Source organism: Papio anubis, chromosome X (genome assembly GCF_008728515.1).
Source record: "Papio anubis isolate 15944 chromosome X, Panubis1.0, whole genome shotgun sequence".
NCBI lineage: Eukaryota > Metazoa > Chordata > Mammalia > Primates > Cercopithecidae > Papio > Papio anubis.
Window position 1 is genome coordinate 40,631,365 of NC_044996.1, and position 27,144 is coordinate 40,658,508.

General features: G+C 41.0%; 1 protein-coding gene across 1 annotated transcript in view; it reads right to left on the reverse strand.

Annotated features, from left to right (window-relative positions):
• TRPC5 (transient receptor potential cation channel subfamily C member 5) overlaps nt 1–27,144 on the reverse strand; it is a 257,934-nt gene that overhangs the window by 112,549 nt on the left and 118,241 nt on the right. The window contains exon 2 of the mRNA XM_031660502.1: nt 16,793–17,191. Within this exon, the coding sequence (XP_031516362.1) occupies nt 16,793–17,170 (378 nt within the window). The 5' untranslated portion in view covers nt 17,171–17,191. The remainder of the gene's footprint in view (nt 1–16,792; nt 17,192–27,144) is intronic.

A 27,144-nucleotide genomic window follows, 5' to 3' on the forward strand; every position in this document is an offset into this window, starting at 1 on the left:
TTTTTTTATAACATCCCCCAAAATAATTTATTTTTATTTATTATTATTTTAAATTTTGTTTTTAGTTGATTCATAATTGTATATATTTATGGGGTACAGTGTGATGTTTCGATACATGTATACATTGTATAATCAGACATTTGCCTTTTTGCTATTGAGTTGAGTTTCTTATATATTCTGAGTATTAACCCCATGTCAGATGTATAGTTTACAAATATTTTCTCCTACATTTTAGGTTGTCTCTTCACTCTGTTATTTCCTTCTCTGTGCAAAAGCTTTTTAGTGTAATGCAATCCCATTTGTCTATTTTTGCTCTTGTTGCCTGTACTTTTTTTTTTTTTTTTTTTTTTGAGATGGAGTCTCGCTCTGTCACCCAGGCTGGAGTGCAGTGGCACGATCTCGGCTCACTGCAAGCTCCGCCTCCCGGGTTCATGCCATTCTCCTGCCTCAGCCTCCCGAGTAGCTGGGACTACAGGCATCTGCCATCACGCCCGGCTAATTTTTTTGTATTTTTAGTAGCGATGGGGTTTCACCATGTTAACCAAGATGGTCTCCATCTCCTGACCTCATGATTCGCCCACCTCGGCCTCCCAAAGTGCTGGGATTACAGGTGTTGTTGCCTGTATTTTTAAGCTTTTATCCAAAAAATTCTTTCCAGGACCAGTGCCATAAAATGTTTCCCCTTTGTTTGTTTGTTTGTTTTTGAGTAATTTTATGATTTCAGGTTTCACATTTATGTCTTAAACAATTTTGAGCTGATTTTCTTAATTTTTAATTTTATTGGTACATAGAAAGTCTATATATTTGTGGGGTACATGAGATATATTGATACAAGCATACAATGCATAATAATCACATCAGGATAAATGGGGTATACACCACCTAAAGCATTTTCATTCCTTGGTGTTACAGACATTCCAATTATACCATTTTAGTTATTTTTAAAATGTACGGTAAAATATTGTTGTTTGTAATCACCCTGCTATGCTAATACTAGCTCTTCTTCATTCTATCTAACTGTATCTTTGCAGCCATTAACCATATCCACTTCCCCCACCCCAACTACTATTCTTCCCAGCCTCTGGTAATCATAATTCTGGTCTCTATCTCCATGAATTCAATCGTTTCAACTTTTAACTCCCCCAAATGAGTGAGAACATGAGAAGTTTGTCTTTCTGTACCTGGCTTAATTCACTTAACATAATGTCCTCCAGCTCTATCCAGGTAGTTGCAAGTGACAGGACCTCATGTTTTTATGACTGAATAGTACTGTATTGCATATATGCAGCACATTTTCTTTATCCATTCATCTGTTGATTGACAAGTAGGTTGCTTCCAAATCCTGGCTATTGTGAATAGTGCTGCAATAAATAGGGGAGTGAAGATATTTCTTCAATATAGTAATTTCCTTTCTTTTGGGCATACACCTAGCAGTGAGAATCCTGGATCATATGATAGTTCTATTTTTAGTTTTTTCAGGACACTCCAACCTGTTCTCTGTAGTGTTTGTACTAATTTACATTCCCACCAACAGTGTACAAGGGTTCCCTTTTCTCCACATCCTTACCAGCATTTGTTGTTGCCTTTTGGATAAAAGCCATTTTAACTAAGATGAGATGATAACTCATTGTAGTTTTGATTTTCATTTCTCTGATGATCAGTGATGTTGAGCACTTTTTCATATACCTGTTTGCCATTTGTATGTGTTCTTTTGAGAAATGTCTTTGCAGATCTTTTGCCTATTTGATACAGTAATAGATTTTTTTCCTATAGAGTTGTTTAATCTCCTTATATGTTCTGGTTATTAATCCATTGTCAGATGAATAGTGTACAAATATTTTCTCTCATTTGGTAGGCTGCCTCTTCACTTTGTAGATTGTTTCCTTTGCTATGCAGAAGCTTTTTAATATCATGTGATCCAATCTGTCTATTTTTGTTTTAGTTCCCTGTGCTTGAGGGGTATTACTCAAGAAATCTTTGCCCAGACCAATGTCTTGAAGAGTTTTCCCAATGTTTTTTCTTGGTAGTTTCATAGTTTGAGGTCTGAGATGTAAGACTTTATTTCATTTTGGTTTGATTTTTGTATGTGGCAAGAGATATGAGTCTACTTCCACTCTTCTGCATGTGGATATCCAGTTATCTCAGTGCCATTTATTGAAGAGACTGTCCTTTTCCCAATGTACGTTTTTGGCATCTTTGTTGAAAGTGAGTTTGTTGTAGATATATGGGTTTATTTCTGGGTTCTCTATTCTGTTCCACTGGTCTATGTCTGTTTTTATGCCAGTACCATGCTGTTTTGGTTACTATAGCTCTGTAGTATGATCTGAAGTCAGGTAATGTGATTCCTCCAGTTTTGCTCCTTTTGCTCAGGATGGCTTTGGCTATTTTGGGTCTTTTGTGGTTCTAAACATATTTTAGGATTGTTTTTCCTATTTCTGTGAAGAATGCCATTGGTATTTGCATTTAATCTATAGATTGCATTGGGTAGTATGTACATTTTTGCAATATTGATTCTTCTATGAACATGGAGTATATTTCAATTTTTTGTGTTCTCTTCAATATATTGCATGAGTGTTTCATAGTATAAATTGTAGAAGTCTTTCACTTCTTTGGTTAAATTTATTGCTAGGTATTTGATTTGTACCTATGGTAAATGAGATTACTTTCTTGATTTATTTTTCAGATTGTTTGCTGTTGACATACAGCAAGGTTACTGATTTTTGGATGTTGATTTTGTATCCTTCAACTTTACTGAATTTGTTTATCAGTTTTAATAGTTTTTTTATAGTCTTTAGGTTTTTCCAAATATAACATGTCATCTGCAAATAAAGATAATTTGACTTCTTCCTTTCCAATCTGGATGCCCTTTATTTTTTTCTCTTGTCTGATAGCTCTAGCTAGAACTTCTAGTACTATGTTGAATAGCAGTCATGAAAGTGGGCATCCTTGTCTTATTTTAGATCTTAGAGGAAAGGAAAAGATCATTCAGTATGATACTAGCTGTGGTCTGTTATATGTGACTTTTATTGTGTTGAAATGTATTCCTTGTATATCCAGAGTTTTAGGGATTTTATCATGAATGGATATTGAATGTTATCAAATGTTGCTTCAGCATCAATTGAAATAATCATATGGTTTCTGTCTTTCATTCTGTTGATATTATGTATCACATTGATTGATTTGTATATGTTGAACCATCCTTGCATCTCTGGGATAAGTCCTACTTGGCCATGATGAGTGACCTTTTAAATGTGTTGTTAAATTCAGTTTGCTAGTATTTTGTTGAGGATTTTTGCATCAATATTCCTCAGGAATATTGATTTGTAGTTTTCTTTTTTTTTGATGGGTCTTTATCTGGCTTTGGTATCAGGGTAGTACAGGCCTTAGAATGAATTAGAAATATTCTCTCCTCCTCCATTTTTCACAATACTTTGAGTAGGATTGGGATTAGTTCTTCTTCAAATGTTTGGTCAAATTCAGCAGTGAAACCATCAGGTCCTGGGCTTGTCTTTCTTTGCTGGGAAATTTTTATTACAGCTTTGATCTCATTACTTGTTATTGGTCTATTTAGGTTTTGGATTTCTTCATGGTTCATTCTTGGTAAGTTGAATGCATCTAGAAATTTATTCATTTCTTCTAGATCTTTCCATTTATTTAAATATAATTGCTCTTAGTAGACTGTAATGGTCCTTTTAATTTTTGAGGCATCAGTTGTAGTTTCTCCTTTTTAATCTCTGATTTTATTTATTTGTGCCTTCTCTCTTTTTGTCTTAGTCTGTCTAAAAGTTTGTTGATTTTGATCTTTTCTGAAATCCAACTTTTCATTTCATTGATCTTTTCTATTTTTTGTTTCAATTTCATTTCATTCTGCTCCAATCTTTATTATTTCTTCTACTAATTTTGTGTTTTGTTTGCTTTTGCTTTGGTAGTTCATTAAGATGCAACATTAGGTCATTTATTTGAAGTTTTTCTACTTTTTTGATGTAAGCACTTATAAACTTTCCTCTTAGGAGTGCCTTCCTTGTATCCTATAAATTTTGGTGTGTTTTGTTTCCATTTTCATTTGTTTTGAAAAATTTAAAAATTTTCTTCTTAATTTCTATAGGTTCATGTATCTCAAGATATGAGATATTATCCCATTATTCTTTCAGGAGCATGTTGTTTACTTTCCATGTGTTTGTTTAGTTTCCAAAATACCTCTTATTATTTATTTCTGGTTTATTCCATTGTGTTTGGAGACGATGCAGAGTCTCTGTCCAGGCTGGAGTGCAGTGGGACGATCTGTACTTTTTGTATCAAATTATAAACAAAACCTAAAGCCATGTCAGGCCAAGCATGAAATCACGCACCCTGACACTTAAAGAATAAACTATGTTCCAGCCGGGCGCAATGGCTCACGCCTGTAATCCCAGCACTTTGGGAGGTGGAGGTAGGCGGATCACGAGGTCAGGAGATCAAGACCATCCTGGCTAACATGGTGAAACCCCATCTCTACTAAAAATACAAAAAAAAAAAAAAATTAGCTGGGTGTGGTGGCGGGCACCTGTAGTCCCACGTACTAGGGAGCCTGAGGCAGGAGAATGGCATGAATCCAGGAGGCGGAGCTTGCAGTTAGCCAAGATCACACCACTGCTCTCCAGCCTGGGCGACAGAGCGAGACCACGTCTAAAAAAATAAAAATAAAAAGAGAGAGAGAATAAACTATGTTCCTACTGTCATGAGGTTATTCTTTTTCTCTAGCAGCTAAACAAGCACTGGTCTTGAGATAAGCAATGTTAAAGCAAATTCAGTTTCACTGTATGCTAACTAGCCCCCAGCCACTCTTCTTTTGATTGGCCAAAAGACTGATTTCAGTAACTTTTCCTGATAAAAAGAACACCAACCATGGACTGGTCCTGGTGGGTTTACAGAGGCTGCACACTTGAGTGCCTTGATGTTGCTGCTTCACCTTTTGACATATAGGACCTAACTGTAATACATTTACATGTTAAGTCTCCACCTTAAAATGAACATGAGTTGTATGTTGCATGCATGTTTCATCAATATGTACATGTCAGGACCACCTTCATATATATTCATATCACCTCTTATAACCTGTTAACTATATATGCTTAGCTAATCCATTCAGCATAAAGCTCCTACTCCAACCCTTCCTTCCATGTGCCTGTCTCTGGTCTTTGCTGATGGTTATTCTTCCCAGCCTGTGATATGACCACTTTGCAGGCTCTAACCTGTAAAATAAATAGTCTCCTTTTCTAAATTTATAGATCTTGTGTGATTTTTAAGTTAACAGTAGGGAAAGACTTTTTCCTGAAGATGGGTCTTAGGGTGTTGATTTGGTGGGGTGCTTTGGCTTTGCTTCTGTATAAGCACAATAAAGTAGTCTCTGTTTAATTTCTTCAGCTATAATCAATATCAATAGTGTCTGCAAGTGCCTCAGTACCCTAGGCTGTGGGTATTTGTAGAGGCGGTGGTGTGGCTTTGCTGGTAATGATGCTGCTGGGTAGGTCAGGGATGTGCAAAGTGTGGCAGTTCCACCAGTCGTGGAAATGGCTTCCCCACTGTGCAGGGTGGCTTGTTCCTTGAAATGCAGGGCACCGCATATACATAGGCTTGGATGTCAAAGTCACAGCTGCTCTACTGGGTCTAGGCTCCAAGCAACTGGGGTGTGGCATTGCAGCCACTTGTGTGAGTATGATGGAGTAACAGTGGGGCCTCAGAAAGGGGGAGATACAGTGGCTATTGGCCCCAGAGCAAGATGCATTCTAGCAGTGGCTCCAGTCTCAAGATAGTGCTGTGAGGGAGGGTACACCATGTGGGCTCCTCCTCTGGAACAACGCAGCCACATGGACGCCAGGCAGCTCCCTAAACTGGGCTCAGTGTCTGTGAGGACTGTGGGACTCTGCTGTAGCAAGGACTGCAGGTGTCAATGGCAGTAATGAGGGCTGCTGAGGATCTTCTGTTTATATTTTCCCCATGATGAGAAGCCCATGCTGTCTCTGAGCCAGTATCAGCAAGAGAGACAGGGTCACGGAGCCTGGGGGCTTCAATTCCCTCTCTACACTGCCATTATGAGTTTCCCTGCTCCACAGGGAATATTCATCAGTCCCTTGCTATATTCTGGTGTTCTCCCTTAGATACTCTAGTTGAAGTGTAGTTGTGTAATTTTTGTTTTTGAAGTTTTTGTGGAGGGGATGAGTGTTAGGTACCCCTAATCAGCCATCGATCTTGGTGATGTCACTCTGAGTATGCATTTCTTGAAAGCACTAACTGGATATTTCAATTTGATTGTGAGGCATATGATTAGTAGTCAAAAATACTTAGAAAATTGAACAGAACTAAATAGAGCTAATCATTTGCTGAAACTCTGTCATCAATGAATTGTTCTTGATAGACACTACTTGTAGCTGCTTTATTTATTTGCATCTCCATCGTAAATGGTAGCATTTCTGGTGATTCCTCAAAGGCAAAGTGGGGTAGTAGAAAGAGTAGCTTTGGGAACAGGAGGTATTTGTGTCAGTTCAGGCTCAGCTGAGTGACCTTGAACATGTCACTTCAGACTACATGATCTTGAAACTCTCTACAATTCCATTCTGTGAATGAAGTAAGCTAGGTTTACTGAAAGTTAGCACAGATACATGAGAGTAGGTAACTCAGTTTTTCACTTTGGCCAGTATGATGCCATTCTATCCTTTTCTCTCAATTTAAACTAAATGACTTATTTTCTTGATTTGATTGACAAAATCCTTTGGTTTCACCTAGAAGTTTGACTTTGGAATGGGAATCAAAGCAAATAATAGAATTATCATGATATCACATCATTAAACCTATATGTCATATAAGGAAACTGATGCTTCAACAAGGTGAATGACCTTCCCAAGGTCGTTCAGTCTGAATTATTAACCACTACGTGCTAGTGGGTGCTTAATACATTTTTTTGAATGAATAAATGACATTAGCCAGTAGGTGATCTGAGCAGCATGGCTTCAACTAGTGGGAGTAGGAGTAATACTAGCTACTTTTTATTGAGTACTTACTAGATATTATGAACTCTTCTGAGTGATATGCATGTATTATTTCATTTGATTCTCACTGTAACACCATGAAATAGACTTCATTATCATTCCTAGTTACAGATGAAGAAATCGGGGTTTGGAGAGATTAAATTATTTGTCCAAGGAAACACATCTAATAAGTGGCTGACTTCAAAGTCTATGGTCTTTCTACCACTGCAGGCTATCTATAAATAGCAGGATGGCTTTTATAATTTTCTCCTTGAATTTCTGCTTTCCTATTAAGTGTTTGAGATTTATAGGTTAGACATTTTATGTTCCTTCTCCATGATCCAGTCACCTTTTTCCAGGCCCTCTGTGTCCCCCTCCACACTGTGTAATCTCAGCCTGAGACAAAAAATCAGATAGGAGGAGGAGTAAATGAAGTGTCCTGTTGCTGATTTTCTATAATCTCAACATAAACACTTACCAGTGTTGTTGAGATTTAATCTCTCTAGCTCATCTGTGAGACCAATTTTAATTTTGAGCCATCTGCTACAGACAAATGAGTAATTATGGAAGAGCCCAGAGGGGCGGGCCATGGGGAGAAGGTTGGCTTAGCCTCTTTTCACCTGCTTGCATTGACGCAAGTGACCAAGAAAGAAAATTACTTGGGTGGGTTGTTGATACAGAGGCCAGAAACTCTACCTCCCTGTTGCTCAAATCTTTAGACTCTAGTGAAAAAGGAAGGATGACTTTGAGGTCATGCAGATTGCCTGGCAACAGACGGGAGAGCATTGCCATCAGGGCCAGGCAGAAGGAGGTAATCTTAGAACTAAGTTGGCTTGTTTACCAGCCTCTTCCTCTCACTCCACTGGTGGTGCCTTGTGAGGAGTACCATTTGCCAGCTGGTCTCTCCATACCATACGACATGCTAAGTCAAATGGATGGAGTAAAGCTGAAAATAATAGCTATTGATCTCTGTGTAGCATTTTTCAAACCTTTGTTTCAAAAGACTTGGACGTATCTTAACCTTATTTCTTTCTCACAATAGGTTTCTGGATTAGGTAGGGCTAGGTATTGTTAGCTTCATTTTGCAGATGGTGAAGTTGAGCTACAGAAATATTCTGTGACTTGCCCAAGGTCACAGTGTTAGCTACAAGCTGGTTTGCACCATGAATGGTGAATTAGAGTCTGTCACTCTGTCTTGTAGGCCAGTGGCTTTTAAGCTGTGCTCACTCCTCAGGGGCCAAGGAGGTGTGGGAGTAGAAGAGTGTGCGCGCGCGCGCGTGTGTGTGTGTATGTGTGTGTGTGTGTGTGTGTGTGTGTGGGTGAGAATGAGAGAGAGAGAGAGAGAGAGAGAGAGAAAATGAACAAGTGGGTTTGAAACCCAACCTGCACTTAAACTAGGGAAGCTCTGCTTGGGTCTGTTTTGCATCTGAGTGGGTTTTCATTTAATGAAATACTCTATTGCTGAAAATGTTTGAGAACCACTTGTTTAGACAAGTATTTCTCATAGAGAGTATAGTGGGTTGAACTGTGTCCCCCAAAACATATGTTCAAGTCTTAACTCTTGGTACTTGTGGATATGACCTTATTTGGAGGAAGGATCTTTGCAGATTTAATCAAGTTAAGATGAGGTCATCCTGGATTAGGGTGGGCACTAAATTGAATGACTGGTATCTTCATAATAAAAAGGAGAGGAAGATTTAGATACAGAGACACAGAAGAAAGCTACAGAGACGCAGAAGAAAGATACAGAGGAGAACTCTGACAACAGAGGCAGAGATTGTAGTGACGCAGCTATAAGGCAAGGTACGCAGAAGATTATCAGCAACCACCAGAGACTAGCAGAGAGGCATGGAACAGATTCTCCCTCCAGAAGAAAATCATGCTGATACATTCTTATCAGACTTCTGACCTCTTGAGCTGTGAGAGAAGACATTTTTGTTGTTTTAAGTGACCCAATTTGTGGTAATTTATTATGGCAGCCCTAGGAAACAAATACAGAGAGGTACATGGACCTCTTACCTAGAAACAGGTGGAGGCGCATTTGTTAAAATTCTAATTTCAGGCCTAAACTCCAAGATTCTGATTCCGTAGGTATGTAGTGGGGCTCAGAAATCTGCATTTTGACAAGTTTCTCATGTGCACAACAATTGATTTAGAGCTGGTTTTGAGCATGCACAGACATGAGTCTCCTCTCTGAATTGCGATTGGATTTGCTCTCCCTGATGACAGTACTCCTCTAGTGGTTTCCACAGTCAGTGGTTCAAAGGTAGCAAGCATAATAGACCGGAAATAGTGGGCATTAGACCTTATGTTGTCTCAATAATTTTGAATTCTGAGACCAATTTCAGATGATTTACCCAACAAAAATCACAAATTTCTCAGGTTGTCAAAATCTACCCCTAAGTAAATAGGCCACAGTGATTAGGGAGTGGGCCAAGAGGGTCAGATTTCTGGCATAGCAAGACCACAGAGTAACATATAATGTACACATACGCAGACATACATAGACACACACACCCCTGTTTGGTGCAGAAAATTCTACCTGATACAGTATGATCATCTTTTTAAAGATTTCGTCTTATTAAAAATGAAGGTCTCCATATCAAAGTTGATCCTTGAAGTTACTGTCAGTCCCTTATGCCCAGCCCCTGACCTTTGTCTGAGATGATAGACTAAAAGAGGGGGAAGAGCACAAGAGTCTGGGATAAGGACAGAGCAGACAGCTTCTTACTGCTAGCCTGGAGCTAAAGCCCTTGCCCAGTAAAGCCAAGGAAGGCAGTGGTTTATCTTCCCAAGAGTGATGGAGGTCAACTGTGCCCAATCTCCTGGAGAGATAAGGGAGGGACTCAGTGAAAAAGAGCAGTTGTTTGAATTCCATGTGTGGGAGAAAGGCCTTCCTGAAAATGGCTTGTCCATCTGGACCAAAGGTCCTTCAGAAGGTCTGTTTGCTCACATCCCTGACGGCTCCCAGGTAAACAAACTTCGTTTCTATCTCTCAGAAAGACAGGGCTCCAGTACTGTGACAGTTATAGTTACTGACATATGACTTATCACAGCGATTGTCAGAGCAATGGAAGAAAATGAAATTTAGCAGAGGCTCATGGTGGGGGTTAGAAGGAGAGAGGAGAAAGGGAGGAGAAGGCTGCTGAAGAGACTTGTGAATGGAGCTGCTAATTTTGTGGGTTTGTACATACAGTGTGATATCTAAGTATGGACAAAGTAGGTCTTATATGGGGAATGTGTATGAAAGGGTCCTGATAAAAACCTGCCTGAGCCAGGTAGCTTTACCCAGGTTCCATAGGATTGACTTTCCACTGTCAGTGGGTTCATTCCTGTAAAGTTAATACTACCTTTCCCCAGGGAGGTCATGCCTTTGCTTGCACTTTAGTATAAGTTTGCCCAGTGTCTTTCTTCCTGACTGGTAGAGTCTCAGCATTCACTAGAGCATGGAGGAAAGATGGAGGAAATGAGGGCCATCAAATGAGAACCTGGCCCACTTTCAAAACTCAGGCAGAGCTGGCATTACTAGCCTCCTTCTTGGAAACTTCTCTGTGATCTCCTCATTCCCAAAACAGTAATGAAGTTAAATCAAGTTGAATATGAAAGTCCAGAGGGTCTTGTTCAATCAGCAAGCCATGTGCTTTTCTGGAAAATTCACTTAACTCCTCTTTTATGTTCCTCAGCAAACATTTATATATCACCCATCATGTACTAGGCACTGGGTTAAGTACTGATGAGGGAAACATGGAAACCATTGAGCATTAGATTTTTGCCTCACATTTGAGAAGCAATCTAATTATAGAGTTCACACATTTACACAAGTAAGGCTAGCCAATAGTACAAAATGATATGTGAGTGGTGTCAAGCGAAGGGAAGAGCCAATGGGCTGCAGATTCTCAGAGGTGGGGAAGGTCATTCTGGAGTAGGGTAGCTGGGTAAGCCTTAGCGTAGAATAGCACATTAAATCACCCAGGCACTTGGCAGGGCTCTGGGGAAATGGGGAATAAAACATATCAGTTTTAATGGGGATGGTGAGGTGGACTGAGTCAAGTCAGGAACATATTCACACCTCTCTGCTTTGCTAGTCATCCAAATCCTTCAGGTCCTTCCTTTCCAGAGGGCTGATATATCCTCCATTGATCTACTTTATCTCAGAACTTCTGTGCTGGGAATCCTGACTTACTCAGACTGCTAGGGAAGCAGTGTGGCTTAATGGTTAAGAGAGTGTGTTCAAGAGCTAGGATGCCTGGGTTCGAATGCTGGCTCTCACATTTACTAGCTATGATCTTGGACAATTGAACTTATCATCCTGTGACTCAAATTTTCTTATTTATTTATTTATTTATTTATTTATTTATTTATTTATTTAGAGAGACAGTGTCTCTCTGCCACCCAGGCTGGAATACAGTGGCACGATCTTGGCTCACTGCACCCTCTGTTTCCTGGGTTCAAGCGATTCTCCTGTCTTAGCCTCCTGAGTAGCTGGGATTACAGGCCTGTGCTACCACACCCAGCTAATTTTTGTATTTTAAGTAGAGACCAGGTTTCTCCCAGGCTGGTCTTGAACTCCTGAGCTCAAGTGATCTGCCCACCTCGGGTAAATCCCAAAGTGCTGGGATTACAGGTATGAGCCACTGTAGCTGGCCTCAATTTTTCTTATGGTAAAATAGGGATGATAATAATACTGTCTACCTAATAGAGTTGCTAAGAGGATTGAATGGGATAAGCCATGTCAGATACTTAGCACAGTGTGGGTTGTATGTTACTCATTCATTAAATAAACATTTATGAAGTGTTGGTGATGTACCAATAACTTTTCTAGTGATGTAATACAGCAGTGAACGAGAGAGTCCTACTCTCTTGATACTGTGTTAAATGCTGATGGCGGAGGGGGATTCAAGCCCTTTACTCAAGGAACTTTTATTATAACATAGTGTCTTTGCTTTCTGCTCCATTTATTACAATTCTTAGTCTGTGAGTTATAATTAAGTTTATTTTCATTCTTTTTTTGTTTAATTAGGCAAATATGAAAGCTATGAATTTCCTTTAAATTCAGCTTTGGCCGTATACCATTAGATTTTATGCTGAGTGTTTCTATTATTACTATTTCTAAGAAATTTGCAATTTTGGGTTGGTTATGTATTACTTCTACTTTTTGGAAAGTGTTGAGGTATTCCAATTTTGATGATTCAGTATTTTTTTTGTCCCTACTATGTGCCTAATTCTGTGCTCCTAAAGAAGAGAGACAGTGAAGAGAGACCTGTCTGACTTGAGGGGTGTTTAGAAGGGGCTAGGGGAATACAGGACTGGAAAGACCATTGCATGAGGGCATTGAGGTGCCAAGCTTTATGGATTGGTTTCTTTTCTAATGAGGAGACATTGTAGTTATTGAAAATGTTGGGGTACAGAAAATAATTCCCCAAAATATGGCACTTAAGCATGCTGAGTGCTTTGAAAAATGGAAAGACCACTGGGCACAGTGACTCACGCCTGTAAGCCTAGCACTTTGGGAGGCTGAGGTGGGCGGATTGCCTGAGCTCAGGAGTTCGAGACCAGCCTGGGCAACACGGTGAAACCCTGTCTCTACTGAAATAAAAAAATTAGCCAGGCATGGCGGTGTGTGCCTCTAGTCCTAGCTACTTGGGAAGCTGAGGCAGGAGAATTGCTTGAACCCAGGATGTGGAGATTGCAGTGAGCTGCCACTGCACCACTGCACTCCAGCCTGGGTGACAGAGTGAGACTCCATCTCCAAAAAAAAAAAAAAAAAAAAAAAAAGGAAAGTGGAAAGACTTCAAAAATAAGCCTCAAAACTGAGCTCTCTCTTTCTGACCTTTGTCCACTTCCCTGTCTCTCTGATCCTTTTTAAGGATACACCCTGAGAGACTCTGTAACTTCCTTATCTGAGTAAAGAAGCTTCTTTCCAAAAGAAATGCAGTTGTCTTAAGACTCCCTCCCTAGAAATCTAATCAAATAACCAAGAAAGATCAACCACGGAGAAGAGACAGGCAGTCATCACCATGACCCAATGGACTTTTCATGTATTTGTCTGAGGGCAGCTCCAAGAGATTACCTAGGGGACTTTATCTGCATAATAAGAAAACATAAAGTGGGGAAAGGACATCCTTTTTAACAAATGGTGTTGGGGTAATTGGCAAGCCACATGTAGGAGAATGAAACTGGATCCTCATCTCTCACCTCATACAAAAATCAACTCAAGATGGATTAAGGACTTAAACCTAAGACCTGAAACTCTAAAAATTCTAGAAGATAACATTGGAAAAACCCTTCTAGATATTGTCTTAGGCAAGGATTTCATGACCAAGAACCCAAAAGCAAATGCAATAAAAATAAAGATCAATTGCTGGAACTTAATTAAGCTAAAGAGCTTTTGCACAGCAAAAGGAACAGTCAGCAGAGTTAACAAAGAACTCACAGAGTGGGAAAAAAATCTTCACAATCTATACATCTGACAAAGGACTAATATCCAGAATCCACAATGAAAATCTCAAGCAAATCAACAACAACAAAAACAATCCCATCAAAAAGTGGGCTAAGGGCATGAATAGACAATTCTCAAAAGAAGATATACAGATGGCCAACAAACATATGAAAAAATGCTCAACATCACTGATGATCAGGGAAATGCAAATCAAAACCACAGTGTGATACCACCTCACTCCTGCTAGAATGGCCATAATCAAAAAATTAAAAAAATAGTAGATGTTGGCGTGGATGCAGTGAACAGGGAACACTTCTATGCTGCTGGTGTGAATGTAAACTAGTACAACCACTATGGAAAACAGTATGGAGATTCCTTAAAGAACTAAAAGTAGAACTATCATTTGATCCAGCAATCCTACTACTGGGTATCTACCCAGGGGAAAAGAAGTTATTATATGAAAAAGATATTTGCACATGCATGTTTATAGCAGAACAATTCACAATTGCAAAAACGTGGAACCAACCCAAATGCCCATCAATCAACTAGTGGATAAAGAAACTGTGGCATATATATACCATGGAATACTACTCAGCCATAAAAAGTAATGAATTGGCCAGGCGCGGTGGCTCACGCCTGTAATCCCAACACTTTGGGAGGCTGAGGAGTGTGGATCACGAGGTCAGGAGCTCAAAACCCTCATGGCTAACACGGTGAAACCCTTTCTCTACTAAAAATACAAAAAAATTAGCCAGGCATGGTGGCAGGTGCCTGTAGTCCCAGCTACTTGGGAGGCTGAGGCAGGAGAATGGCATCAACCCGGGAGGTGGAGCTTGCAGTGAGGCGAGATCACACCACTGCACTCCAGCCTGGGCGACTGACGTGGAACCCCCCCCCAAAAAAAAAAAAAAAAAAAAAGGAATTAATTAATGGCATATGCAGCCACCTGGATGAGACTGGAGACCATTTTCCTAAGTGAAGTAATTCAGGAATGGAAAAACAAACATCGTGTGTTCTCACTCATAAGTGGGAGCTAAGCTATAAGGATGCAAAGGCATAAGAATGACACAATGGACTTTGGGGACTCAGAGGGCAAGGGTGGGAAGGGGGAGAGGAATAAAAGACTACTAATAGGCTGTAGTATATACTGCTCAGGTGATGGGTGCACCAAAATCTCCCAAATTTCCACTAAAGAACTTACTCATGTAACCAAACACTACCTGCTCTGCAATAATCTATGGAAATTTAAGAAAAAAAAGACAGCATTAGTTCTTGTGCAGTTTCACCCCTCAATTTTCCTTAATTTCTTGGCACCATCCAGAGTCCAAAGATAATCATTTATATAATAATGTTTGCCTCCCGGGTCCATACATTTCTCCCCTATGAAGAGAGTATTTATGTCTCAAACATCTGACATTTCTTTGAGCCTCAAACTTTGTGCATGGTTTCCATGTCCATATGCCTGTTAATAAATTTTGTATGCCCATTTCTCCTATTCATCTGCCTATTGTAAGTTCATTTTCAGTCAACCTTTAGACGGCAGAAGGGAAGCTGCAAAAGGATGCACAGGAATGACAGGCTCATAATGCTATTTTAGGGAGAATAAGGCAGCATTATGCTCGGGATTTGAGAGAGGGGAACATGCTAGAGACAAGGAGACTGGTTAGAAGAGCTTCATATTAATCTAGGACAGCAGTTGAATACCATCTCACACCAGTTAGAATGGCCGATCATTTAAAAAGTCAGGAAACAACAGGTGCTGGAGATGTGGAGAAATAGGAACACTTTTACTGTTTGTTGGTGGGGATTGTAAGCTAGTTCCAGCCATTATATAAACAATTATGGCGATTCCTCAAGGATCCTAGAACTAGATGTACCATATGACCCAATACATCCATTACTGGGGATATGCAAAAGAGTTATAAATTATGCTGCTATAAAGACACATGCACCGCATTATGTTTATTGCCTTTTAATTCATGTAAGGGCAGAATCAACCCAATTGTCCATCAGTGACAGATTGGATTAAGAAAATGTAGCTTTATATACACCATGGAATACTATGCAGCCATAAAAAGGATGAGTTCTGCGTCCTTTGTAGGGACATGGATGCAGCTGGAAACCATCATTCTTAGCAAACTATCACAGAACAGAAAACCAAACACGCATGTTCTCACTCATGGGTGAGACTGAACAAGCAGATCACTTGGACTCAGGAAGGAGGAACATCACACACGAGGAAGGTCCTATCATGAGGGAGGGAGATTGCATTAGAGTTATACCTGATGTAAATGGCAAGGTTGATGGGTTACAGCAGACTAACATGGCACAAGTATACATATGCTTAACAAACCACCATGGTATACACATATACCCCTACAACTTAAAAAAAAAAAAAAAAAAAAAAAAAAAAAAAAAAAAAGAAGAGCTTCATATTAATCTAGGACAGCAGTTCTCAAACTTGATTGCACATGAGAATCTTCTGGAGGGCTTGTTGGGGCCTCATCCCAGAGTTTCTGATTCAACAGGGCTGTGGCGGAGGCCTGAGAATTTGCACTTCTAACAAGTTCCCAGGTAATGCTGATGCTGCTAGTCAAGGGACCACACTTTAGGAACCACTCATCTAAGAGAGAGATGTTGAGAGCCAGAGTCAGACTGGTGAAAGATGAACTAGAGAGGAGAGAAATTATATGAAAGATATTTGGAAGGAAGGAACCACAGGACTCGGGGATTGAACATGGGGGCAAGGGAGACAGACAAATAAAAGATGACTTCAGAGTATCAAACCTAGGTGCCTTGGAAGATATGAGAATCACAGAGGCAAAACCCCAAACATCTAGAGGTGGAATGCAGTCATTTGACAGGTACTGGGAACATATACGAGGCCTTATTCCATAAGCATCTGCACTATGGCACTCAAGTTTAAAGGCCTCCTGTATTGTCTTCAGAGAGAGGCTGATGAGAAGCAGAAAGCCCAAGTCTGTATTTTGTCTCTCCTTTTCTAGAATATAATCTTTGAGTAGAGGAGGAAACTGAAGATAGAAAGCAGGGTGTACGAAGGTTAGAAGGGGCTTGAATAGTCTGGAAACAAAGAACACATCATTGGGTTGCTAAGTACATTGAGTGAGTACTGAATGTATATGGGCAAACACTTATAAGGAAAAGGTAAATCAGTAAAACTCAGCATGGGCCACGTAGGGTAGCTCTGGATGCTACCTGAGATCACTGGTGCAATTTCCGAGATAGGGTTTCTCAATTCCAGACCACCTAACCTTCCCTAGTTTCAGGGCTTCTGATTTGGTGCCCTGTTGTTCCTGGCTATTTCCCAGCCTGTAAGAATTTCTCTTACCTGCTTCTCTCCACTGGGCCGCCTGTAGCTGAGCAGAAGCTCCACAGCGCCCACCACTTCCTTGCGTATGGCATAGAGCAATGCATCACCCACATACACACTGTGGTTCAGCAGTAGCTCCATGATCTCCAGGTTCTCGTTCTCAATGGCAATGAGCAGGGCACTCCGGCCCAGGGGGTCCATGCAGTTGATGTTGACATTATAGTAGATCTCAGCCTCCTGAAGGGCCTGCTTCACGGTGGCATAGTCCCCCTTCTCCACAGCATTGAGGAAGGCCTTCTCCTCCGCAGAGAGCTCTGTCTCAGCCCTCACAATTTGCAGGGGGATGCGGTCTCTGTACGGTGAGTAGTTGACCTTTTTGTAGTACAGCTGGGCCATGGTTCATAGCAATTTAGAAAGCTGAGTGAGGAAACAGAGAAAGGCCAAAAATATCCTTAGATACCTGGAGGTCTCAAGTGGCCCGTTATGGAGGCAGCCCTGCTAAAGGGTTAGAAAATCCTAAACTACTTCAATGACACAATCTTTTTTCCTCTTACAAAGAAGTATAACAGAAAAAGCCCAGGCTTTGGGGTCAGGAAGACCTGGGCTTAAATCCTGGTTTTATGACTTACCAGTTCTGTGGCCTTAAATAAGTTACTCAAGCCCTTTGTGCTTTATTTATTATTACTAAGGTTATCAATCTTAATAATATTACTAGCATTTATCATTTAGTGACGGCTTACTGTGTGCCAGGTCCTGTGCTACAGAATAATTCCTACCTCATAAAGCTATTGTGAGAGTTAAATAAGATATACATTATCAAAGCAACTGGCATTGGGTAAACCTCCTACGACATGACATAAGCTAGTTCCCACCTTCCTTCTCTTTTGGTGTCTGAGAATACTCACGGTAACACTTCTGGTTAGTGATGCTAAGGTGGAAATCATCTTTGGCCAATTTCCTTCAGGCTCTAGGTCTCTGGTCCTATGCTAATTTTCAAGATTACATTTGCAACTGTCCCAGATGCACATCCTGGATTGAAATCCTATTTCAGTTCTAACTGCAACCCTGCTTCTTGCTGCTGCTCACTGGGGGAAGGGGTATTGACTCCAATAGGCCAAAGCTAACTGCAAAAGATAAGCATGTACTCTCTGTGCCCTCTCATGATTCTTTCCTCTGCCGTTTCAAATGAAAAGCTAACAGATCTGAGAATCCGTTTGATTAAATTCTGATAAGTGAATGGTCTGTTTTATTTGTATCATACCTAAATCCAGGTTATATTTAATTGAGTTCATTTTAAAGTAAAAACCTACTTATTGAGCTCCTACAATGTGTTTAAACTTTCTCTGGGAGACGAAGGTAAAAAGACAGCCTTTGTCTTCAATCACATAGAATGAATCACAGCATAGAGCTCTTGCCTCATGGTTTACAGATAAAATTTATACACATTCCTCATTAACTCCCTGTAGTATCCCTGTGAGATGGGAATGATTATCCTCTCCAAGGGAGAAAATGAGGCTCAGATCTATTGGGTGTTGGCTCCACTTTTCCTCTCATCCCTGAGGCCTCCAGGCCCCTCTGGAGACTGAGTTTGGATGGACCTATTCCAATTACTTAACTGCTTTTCCAGCTAAAGGACATGGAAATGTGATAAAGAGCCTCTTTTCTCACCTTCTGGTTGTAAGAAAAGATAAAGACATGAAGCTTCCACAAACATTTACCTCAGTTTTCCAGGTAATGACATCCCTGCTTTGGCAGAGGGAGAGGCATATCTTATATCAAGTGGCATTTGCAATTCACGTGCTTGTGACCTTCTGGGAAATTAGTATTTGAAGGTGAGTGTTGCCTCTTGCCCTGAGCAGGTCCAAATGACAAATTTCTCTCCACATCTAAACCCCAGGAGAACAGGGTGCTGTTTCACTGCCTCAAGAAGCACTGATACATTCTTTCACTACTTTCTTCTTTTTTTTTGAGACGGAGTCTCGCTCTGTCGCCCAGGCTGGAGTGCAGTGGCCGGAACCCAGCTCACTGCAAGCTCCGCCTCCCGGGTTTACGCCATTCTCCTGTCTCAGCCTCCTGAGTAGCTGGGACTACAGGTGCCCGCCACCTCGCCCGGCTAGTTTTTTGTATTTTTTAGTAGAGACGGGGTTTCACCGTGTTAGCCAGGATGGTCTCGATCCCCTGACCTAGTGATCTGCCCATATCGGCCTCCCAAAGTGCTGGGATTACAGGCTTGAGCCACCGCGTCCGGCCCACTACTTTCAAGTAAAGTGAAAGCAGTGAAAGTGGCTAAAGGAAAACAGCACTTATATTTGCCAATACACAGCACAAAACTTTAATGATACTAATTGTAGACTGCCTCCCTGCCTTTACCTTGTAAACAAACATGAGTTGGAGAGAGAAGGGATAGTGTGACCTCCTAAAGTGAGGATCAACAACCCAATTACCTTCTATTTATTTAATCAGAACAAACACACTGAGAGCCTCTATTGTGTCTAGCACTCTGCTAGCCCCTGCTGGGGGACAGGAAACAACACAACCCTGCTCATTGAAGGCTGGAGGTCTCACAGAAAGTTTCATAAAGATGGTAGCTCTTAGACTAATCCTTGGAGGACGAATTAAACATGAAAGTGTGGGGGCAGTCCAGGCACTGCCGAGTACAACAAGAAAGATGATGAGACCAGTTATGGCCTAGTTGGGTGATGGGTTGGGGGGAACGTGAGGGGTCTTATTTTTTCAACTTAATAGAATATAGGGATTAGAAGTGAGCTAACATTCCAAGGCAATAGCTTATAATCTTGGTATCCCCATCTGAAAAATGGTCTTGAACACTTGCTACCCATTTGCCATTTAAGAGGCTACCATGGAAGAAAAGGCTAGATGTCCTTTCAGATGGTGTCACTGGTGGTGTTATTGCTACAGGAAGCATTACTGCTACAGGAAGATCTGCAACTCCTTTAGTAAGGCACAGTTGTGGGGGAAGCAGAAGAATATTGCATCCCAGGGAAAGGTGAGAATGAAGGAAACTAACTAAATTGGTGCCCTATTATGTGCCAGGCACTATGCCAGAAGCTGGGGCAATAAAGTTATAAAAGTAATCATTAGTTTTGAATATTTAACATGGCCCAGGCATGGTGCCAGGTACTAGAGTGGCACTATTACTACCACTGCCTCTAATGGTAATCATAATGAAGGCAACAAACAGTACCGTTCATTGAATTCTCACTATGTGCCAGATGCATGGGTTAAAGTAGTGAAGAGAGACAACAGTAAAATCATGCTAATCTGTAATTTGAGGCAAGTATAATTGGATGATATATAGTCAGTTCAAAGTCCAGTTTTAATTTTCATCTCCTGCAGTTGGAATTAGTCTGGTCTATGCAATTTTCCAGTGGTCTCTGTTATAAGAGGCCTTAATAGTATTCCTCTTTAGAAAAAATAAATCTACAAGGGTTTGCCTGAGATTGTACCATTAGAGTCACTCTTGCTTTAAGGGACTACATTGCCAAAACTACCCCTGGATGAAATAATAAATCACATGGCTAAACACAAGTAATATATTAACATGAATTCCTTCATTAGGAACATTGCTGTGTCTTTGGAATTAAAGCAATGTCTGGCTAAAAGAATAGGGGTGAAGTGATGGAGGGTAAAGGAGAGGTCTGGTATCCAGCCTTGGAAATCTCTGTTAAGTAGTCATGCCCACCTCTATACTATGAATAGAGAATAATGCAAAAATGGGTTTCCTGCATTGTCTGTTGACATGCAGACTCATAGCTGTCTAATGACTTGCCTAATTCTTTGCCCTTTTCCAATCCCCCCAGCCGCAGCCACTTGACCCTCACTCATAGGTTTAGCCTCAGCCTCACTCCGGGCTCAGAGGCCAATCCTTTCTCTGCATGCTTGCTGTTAGGCCTACTGTGCCATCATTCTGAGAATAAGTAGCTAGTGATGGAGTTTCTGGTATCTTTTAAGAACGTATTATTTGGGGATCCATGCCAAGATGGCCGAATGGGAATAGCTCCAGCTTCCAGCTCCCAGCGTGAGCAACACGGAAGACAGGTGATTTCTGCATTTCCAACTGAGGTACCGGGGTCTTCTCACTGGGGCGTGTTTGACAGTGGGGGCAGGACTGTGGATGCAGCCCAAAGAGTGAGAGTCAAAGCAGGGTGAGGCATCGTCTCACCCAGGAAGTGCAAGGGGGAAGGGAATTCCCTGTCCTAGCCAAGGGAAATTGTGACACACAACACCTGGAAAATCAGGTCACTCCCACCCTAATAGTGCGCTTTACCAAGGGTCTTAGCAAATGGCACACCAGGATATTACATCCCGTGCCTGGCAGAGGGTCCCACACCCACGGAGCCTCCCTCATTGCTAGCACAGCAGTCTGAGATCTAACTGCAAGGCGGTAGCAAGTCTGGGGGAAGGGCGCCCGCCATTGCTGAGGCTTAAGTAGCTAAACAAAGCAGCTGGGAAGCTGGAACTGGGTGGAGCCCACCGAACCTCAAGGAGGCCTGCTTGCCTCTGTAGACTCCACCTCTGGGGACAGGGAATAGCCAAACAAAAGGCAGCAGAAACCTCTGCAGATGTAAATGTCCCTGTCTGACAGCTTTGAAGAGAGTAGTGGTGTTACCAGCACGGGGCTTGAGATCTGAGAACGGAAGTTTGAGATTGTCTGCTCAAGTGGGTCCCTGACCCCTGAGTAGCCTAACTGGGAGACATCCCCCACTAGGGGCAGACTGACACCTCACACCTCACACGGCCAGGTACACTTCTGAGACGAAGCTTCCAGAGGAACGATTAGACAGCAACATTTACTATTCAGCAATATTCACTCTTCTGCAACCTCCGCTGCTGATACCCAGGCAAACGGTCTGGAGTGGACCTCGAGCAAACTCCAACAGACATGCAGCTGAGGGTCCTGACTGTTAAAAGGAAAAATAACAAACAGAAAGGGCATCCACACCAAAACCCCATCTGTACGTCACCATCATCAAAGACCAAAGGTAGATAAAACCACAAAGATGGAGAAAAAGCAGTACAGAAAAGCTGGAAATTCTAAAAGTGAGAGCACCTCTCCCCCTCCAAAGGAACACAGCTCCTCATCAGCAATGGAACAAAGCTGGACAGAGAATGACTTTGATGAGTTGAGAGAAGAAGACTTCAGACAATCAAACTTCTCCGAGCTAAAGGAGGAATTACGAACCCAGCACAAAGAAACTAAAAACCTTGAAAAAAGATTGACAAATGGCTAACTAGAATAACCAAGGCAGAGAAGTCCATAAGCGAACCGATAGAGATGAAAACCATGACACGAGAACTATGTGACAAAAACACAAGCTTCAGTAACTGACTCGATCAACTGGAAGAATGGGTATCAGTGATTGAAGATCAAATGAATGAAATGAAGCGAGAAGAGAAGTTTAGAGAAAAAAGAGTAAAAAGAAATGAACAAAGCCTCCAAGAAATATGGGGCTATGTGAAAAGACCAAATGTACGTCTGATAGGTGTACCTGAAAGTGACGGGGAGAATGGAACCAAGTTGGAAAACACTCTGCAGGATATTATCCAGGAGAACTTCCCCAACTTAGCAAGATTCAAATTCAGGAAATACAGAGAACGCCACAAAGATACTCCTTGAGAAGAGCAACTCCAAGACACATAATTGTCAGATTCACCAAAGTTGAAATGAAGGTAAAACGTTAAGGGCAGTCAGAGAGAAAGGTCGGGTTACCCACAAAGGGAAGCCCATAAGACTTACAGTGGATCTCTCAACAGAAACTCTCCAAGCCAGAAGAGAGTAGGGGCCAATATTCAACATTCTGAAAGAAAAGAATTTTCAACCCAGAATTTCATATCCAGCCAAACTAAGCTTCATAAGTGAAGGAGAAATAAAATCCTTTACAGACAAGCAAATGCTGAGAGATTTTGTCACCACCAGGCCTGCCCTACAAGAGCTCCTGGAGGAAGCACTAAACATGGAAAGGAGCAACCGATACCAGCCACTGCAAAAACATGCCAAAATGTAAAGACAATCAATGCTAGGAAGAAACTATATCAACTAATTAGCAAAATAACCAGCTAACATCATAATAACAAGATCAAGTTCACACATAACAATATTAACCTTAAATGTAAATGGGCTAAATGCTCCAATTAAAAGACACAGGGTGGCAAATTGGAAAAACAGTCAAGACACATCAATTTCCTGTATCCTGGAGACCCATCTCATGTGCAGCAACACACATAGGCTCAAAATAAAGGGATGGAGGAAGATCTACCAAGCAAATGGAAAACAAAAAAAGGCAGGGGTTGCAATCCTAGTCTCTGATAAAACAGACTTTCAACCAACAAAGATCAAAAGAGACAAAGAAGGCCATTACATAATGGTAAAGGGATCAATTCAACAAGAAGAGCTGACTATCCTAAATATATATGCACCCAATACAGGAGCACCTAGATTCATAAAGCAAGTCCTTAGAGACTTACGAAGGGACTTAGACTCCCATACAATAATAATGGGAGACTTTAACACCCCACTGTCAACATTAGACAGATCAACGAGACAGAAGGTTAACAAGGATATCCAGGAATTGAACTCAACTCTGCACCAAGCAGACCTAATAGACATCTACAGAATTCTCCACCTCAAATCAACATAATATACATTCTTCTCAGCACCACATCGCACTTATTCCAAAATTGACCACATAGTTGGAAGTAAAGATCTCCTCAGCAAATGTACAAGAACAGAAATTATAACAAATTTTCTCTCAGATCACAGTGCCATCAAACTAGAACTCAGGATTAAGAAACTCAATCAAAACCACTCAACTACATGGAAGCTGAACAACCTGCTCCTGAATGACTACTGGGTACATAACGAAATGAAGGCAGAAATCAAGATGTTCTTTGAAACCAATGAGAACAAAGATACAACGTACCAGAATCTCTGGGACACATTTAAGCAGTGTGTAGAGGAAAATTTATAGCACTAAATGCCCACAAGAGAAAGCAGGAAAGATCTAAAATGGACACCCTAACATCACAATTAAAAGAACTAGAGAAGCAAGAGCAAACACATTCAAAAGCTAGCAGAAGGCAAGAAATAACTAAGATCAGAGCAGAACTGGAGGAGATAGAGACACAAAAAAACCTTCAAAAAAAATCAATGAATCCAGGAGGTGGTTTTTTGAAAAGATCAACAAAATTGACAGACCACTAGCAAGACTAATAAAGAAGAAAAGAGAGAAGAAATAAATAGACACAATAAAAAATGATAAAGGGGATATCACCACCGACCCCACAGAAATAGAAACTACCATCAGAGAATACTGTCAACACCTCAACCAAATAAACTAGAAAACCTAGAAGAAATGGATAAATTCCTGAACACATGTACTCTCCCAAGACTACACCAGGAAGAAGTTGAATCCCTGAATAGGCCAATAACAGGCTCTGAAATTGAGGCAATAATTAATAGCCTACCAACCAAAAAAAGTCCAGGACCAGATGGATTCACAGCCGAATTCTACCAGAGGTACAAGGAGGAGCTGGTACCATTCCTTCTGAAACTATTCCAAACAATAGAAAAAGAGGGAATCCTCCCTAACTCATTTTCTGAGGCTAACATCATCCTGATACCAAAGCCTGGCAGACACACAACAAAAAAAGAGAATTTTAGACCAATATCCCCGATGAACATCATTGCAAAAATCCTCAATAAAATACTAGCACACCGAATCCAGCAGCACATCAAAAATCTTACCCACCATGATCAAGTTGGCTTCATCCCTGGGATACAAGGCTGGTTCAACACACGCAAATCAATAAACGTAACCCAGCATATAAACAGAACCAAAGACAAAAACACCACATGATTATCTCAATAGATGTAGAAAAGGCCTTTAACAAAATTCAACAGCCCTTCATGATAAAAACTCTCAATAAATTCGCTATTGATGGAACATATCTCAAAATAATAAGAGCTATTTATGACAAACCCACAGCCAATATCATACTGAATGGGCAAAAACTGGAAGCATTCCCCTTGAAAACTGGTACAACACAGGGATGCCCTTTCTCACCACTCCTATTCAAAATAGTGTTGGAAGTTCTGGCCAGGGCAATCAGGCATGAGAAAGAAATAAAGGGTATTCAATTAGGAAAAGAGGAAGTCAAATCGTCCCTGTTTGCAGATGACGTGATTGTATATTTAGAAAACCCCATCATCTCAACCCAAAATCTCCTTAAACTAATAAGCAACTTCAGCAAAGTCTCAGGATACAAAATCAATGTGCAAAAGTCACTAGCATTCTTTTTTTTTTTTTTTTTTGAGACGGAGTCTTGCTCTGTTGCCCAGGCTGGAGTGCAGTGGCCGGAACTCAGCTCACTGCAAGCTCCGCCTCCCGGGTTTACGCCATTCTCCTGCCTCAGCCTCCCCAGTAGCTGGGACTATAGGTGCCTGCCACCTCGACTGGATAGTTTTTTTGTATTTTTTAGTAGAGACGGGATTTCACCGTGTTAGCCAGGATGGTCTCGATCTCCTGACCTTGTGATCCGCCTGTCTCGGCCTCCCAAAGTGCTGGGATTACAGGCTTGAGCCACCGCGCCCGGCCGTCACTAGCATTCTTATACAACAATAACAGACAATCAGAGAGCCAAATCATGAGTGAACTCCCATTCACTATTGCTTCAAAGACAATAAAATACCTAGGAATCCAACTTACAAGGGATGTGAAGGACCTCTTCAAGGAAAACTACAAACCACTGCTCGATGAAATAAAAGAGGACACAAACAAATGGAAGAATATTCCATGCTCATGGATAGGAAGAATCAATATCGTGAAAATGGCCTTACTGCCCAAGGTAATTATAGATTCAATGCCATCCCCATTAAGCTACCAATGACTTTCTTCACAGAATTGGAAAAAACTACTTTAGAGTTCACATGGAACCAAAACAGAGCCTGCATTGATAAGACAGTCCTAAGCCAAAGGAACAAAGCTGGAGGCATCACGCTACCTGACTTCAAACTACTATAAGGCTACAGTAACCAAAACAGCATGGTACTGGTACCAAAACAGAGATATAGACCAATGGGACAGAACAGAGCCCTCAGAAATAATAGCACACATGTACAACCATCTGATCTTTGAGAAACCTGACAAAAGCAAGAAATGGGGAAAGGATTCCCTATTTAATAAATGGTGGTGGATAAACTGGCTAGCCATAAGTAGAAAGCTGAAACTGGATCCCTTCCTTACATCTTATACAAAAATTAATTCAAGATGGATTAGAGACTTAAATGTTAGACCTAAAACCATAAAAACCCTAGAAGAAATCCTAGGCAATACCATTCAGGACATAGGCAGGGGCAAGGACTTCATGTCTAAAACACCAAAAGCAATGGCAACAAAAGCCAAAATTGACAAATGGGATCTAATTAAACTAAAGAGCTTCTGCAAAGCGAAAGAAACTACCATCAGAGTGAACAGGAAACCTACAGAATGGGAGAAAATTTTTGCAATCTACTCATCTGACAAAGGGTAATATCCAGAATCTACAAAGAACCCAAACAACTTTACAAGAAAAAAAAAAAACAACCCCATCAAAAAGTGGGCAAAGGATATGAATAGACACTTCTCAAGAGAAGACATTTATACAGCCAACAGACACGTGAAAAAATGCTCATCATCACTAGCCATCAGAGAAAAGCAAATCAAAACCACAATGAGATACCATCTCACACCAGTTAGAATGGCAATCGTTAAAAAGTCAGGAAACAACAGGTGCTGGAGAGGATGTGGAGAAATAGGAACGCTTTTACACTGTTGGTGGGACTGTAAACTAGTTCAACCATTGTGGAAGACGGTGTGACCATTCCTCAAGGATCTAGAACTAGAAATACCATTTGACCCAGCCATCCCATTACTGGGAATATACCCAAAGGATTCTAAATCATGCTGCTATAAAGACACATGCACACGTATGTTTATTGTGGCACTATTCACAGTAGCAAAGACTTGGAATCAACCCAAATATTTATCAATGACAGACTGGATTAAGAAAATGTGGCACATATACACCATGGAATACTATGCAGCCATAAAAAAGGATGAGTTCATGTCCTTTGTAGGGACATGGATGCAGCTGGAAACCATCATTCTCAGCAAACTATCACAAGAACAGAAAACCAAACAGCGCATGTTCTCACTCATCGGTGGGAATTGAACAATGAGATTACTTGGACACAGGAAGGGGAATATCACACACCGGGTCCTATTGTGGGGAGGAGGGGCTGGGGAGGGATAGCATTAGGAGATATACCTAATGTAAATGACGAGTTAATGGGTGCAGCACACCAACATGGC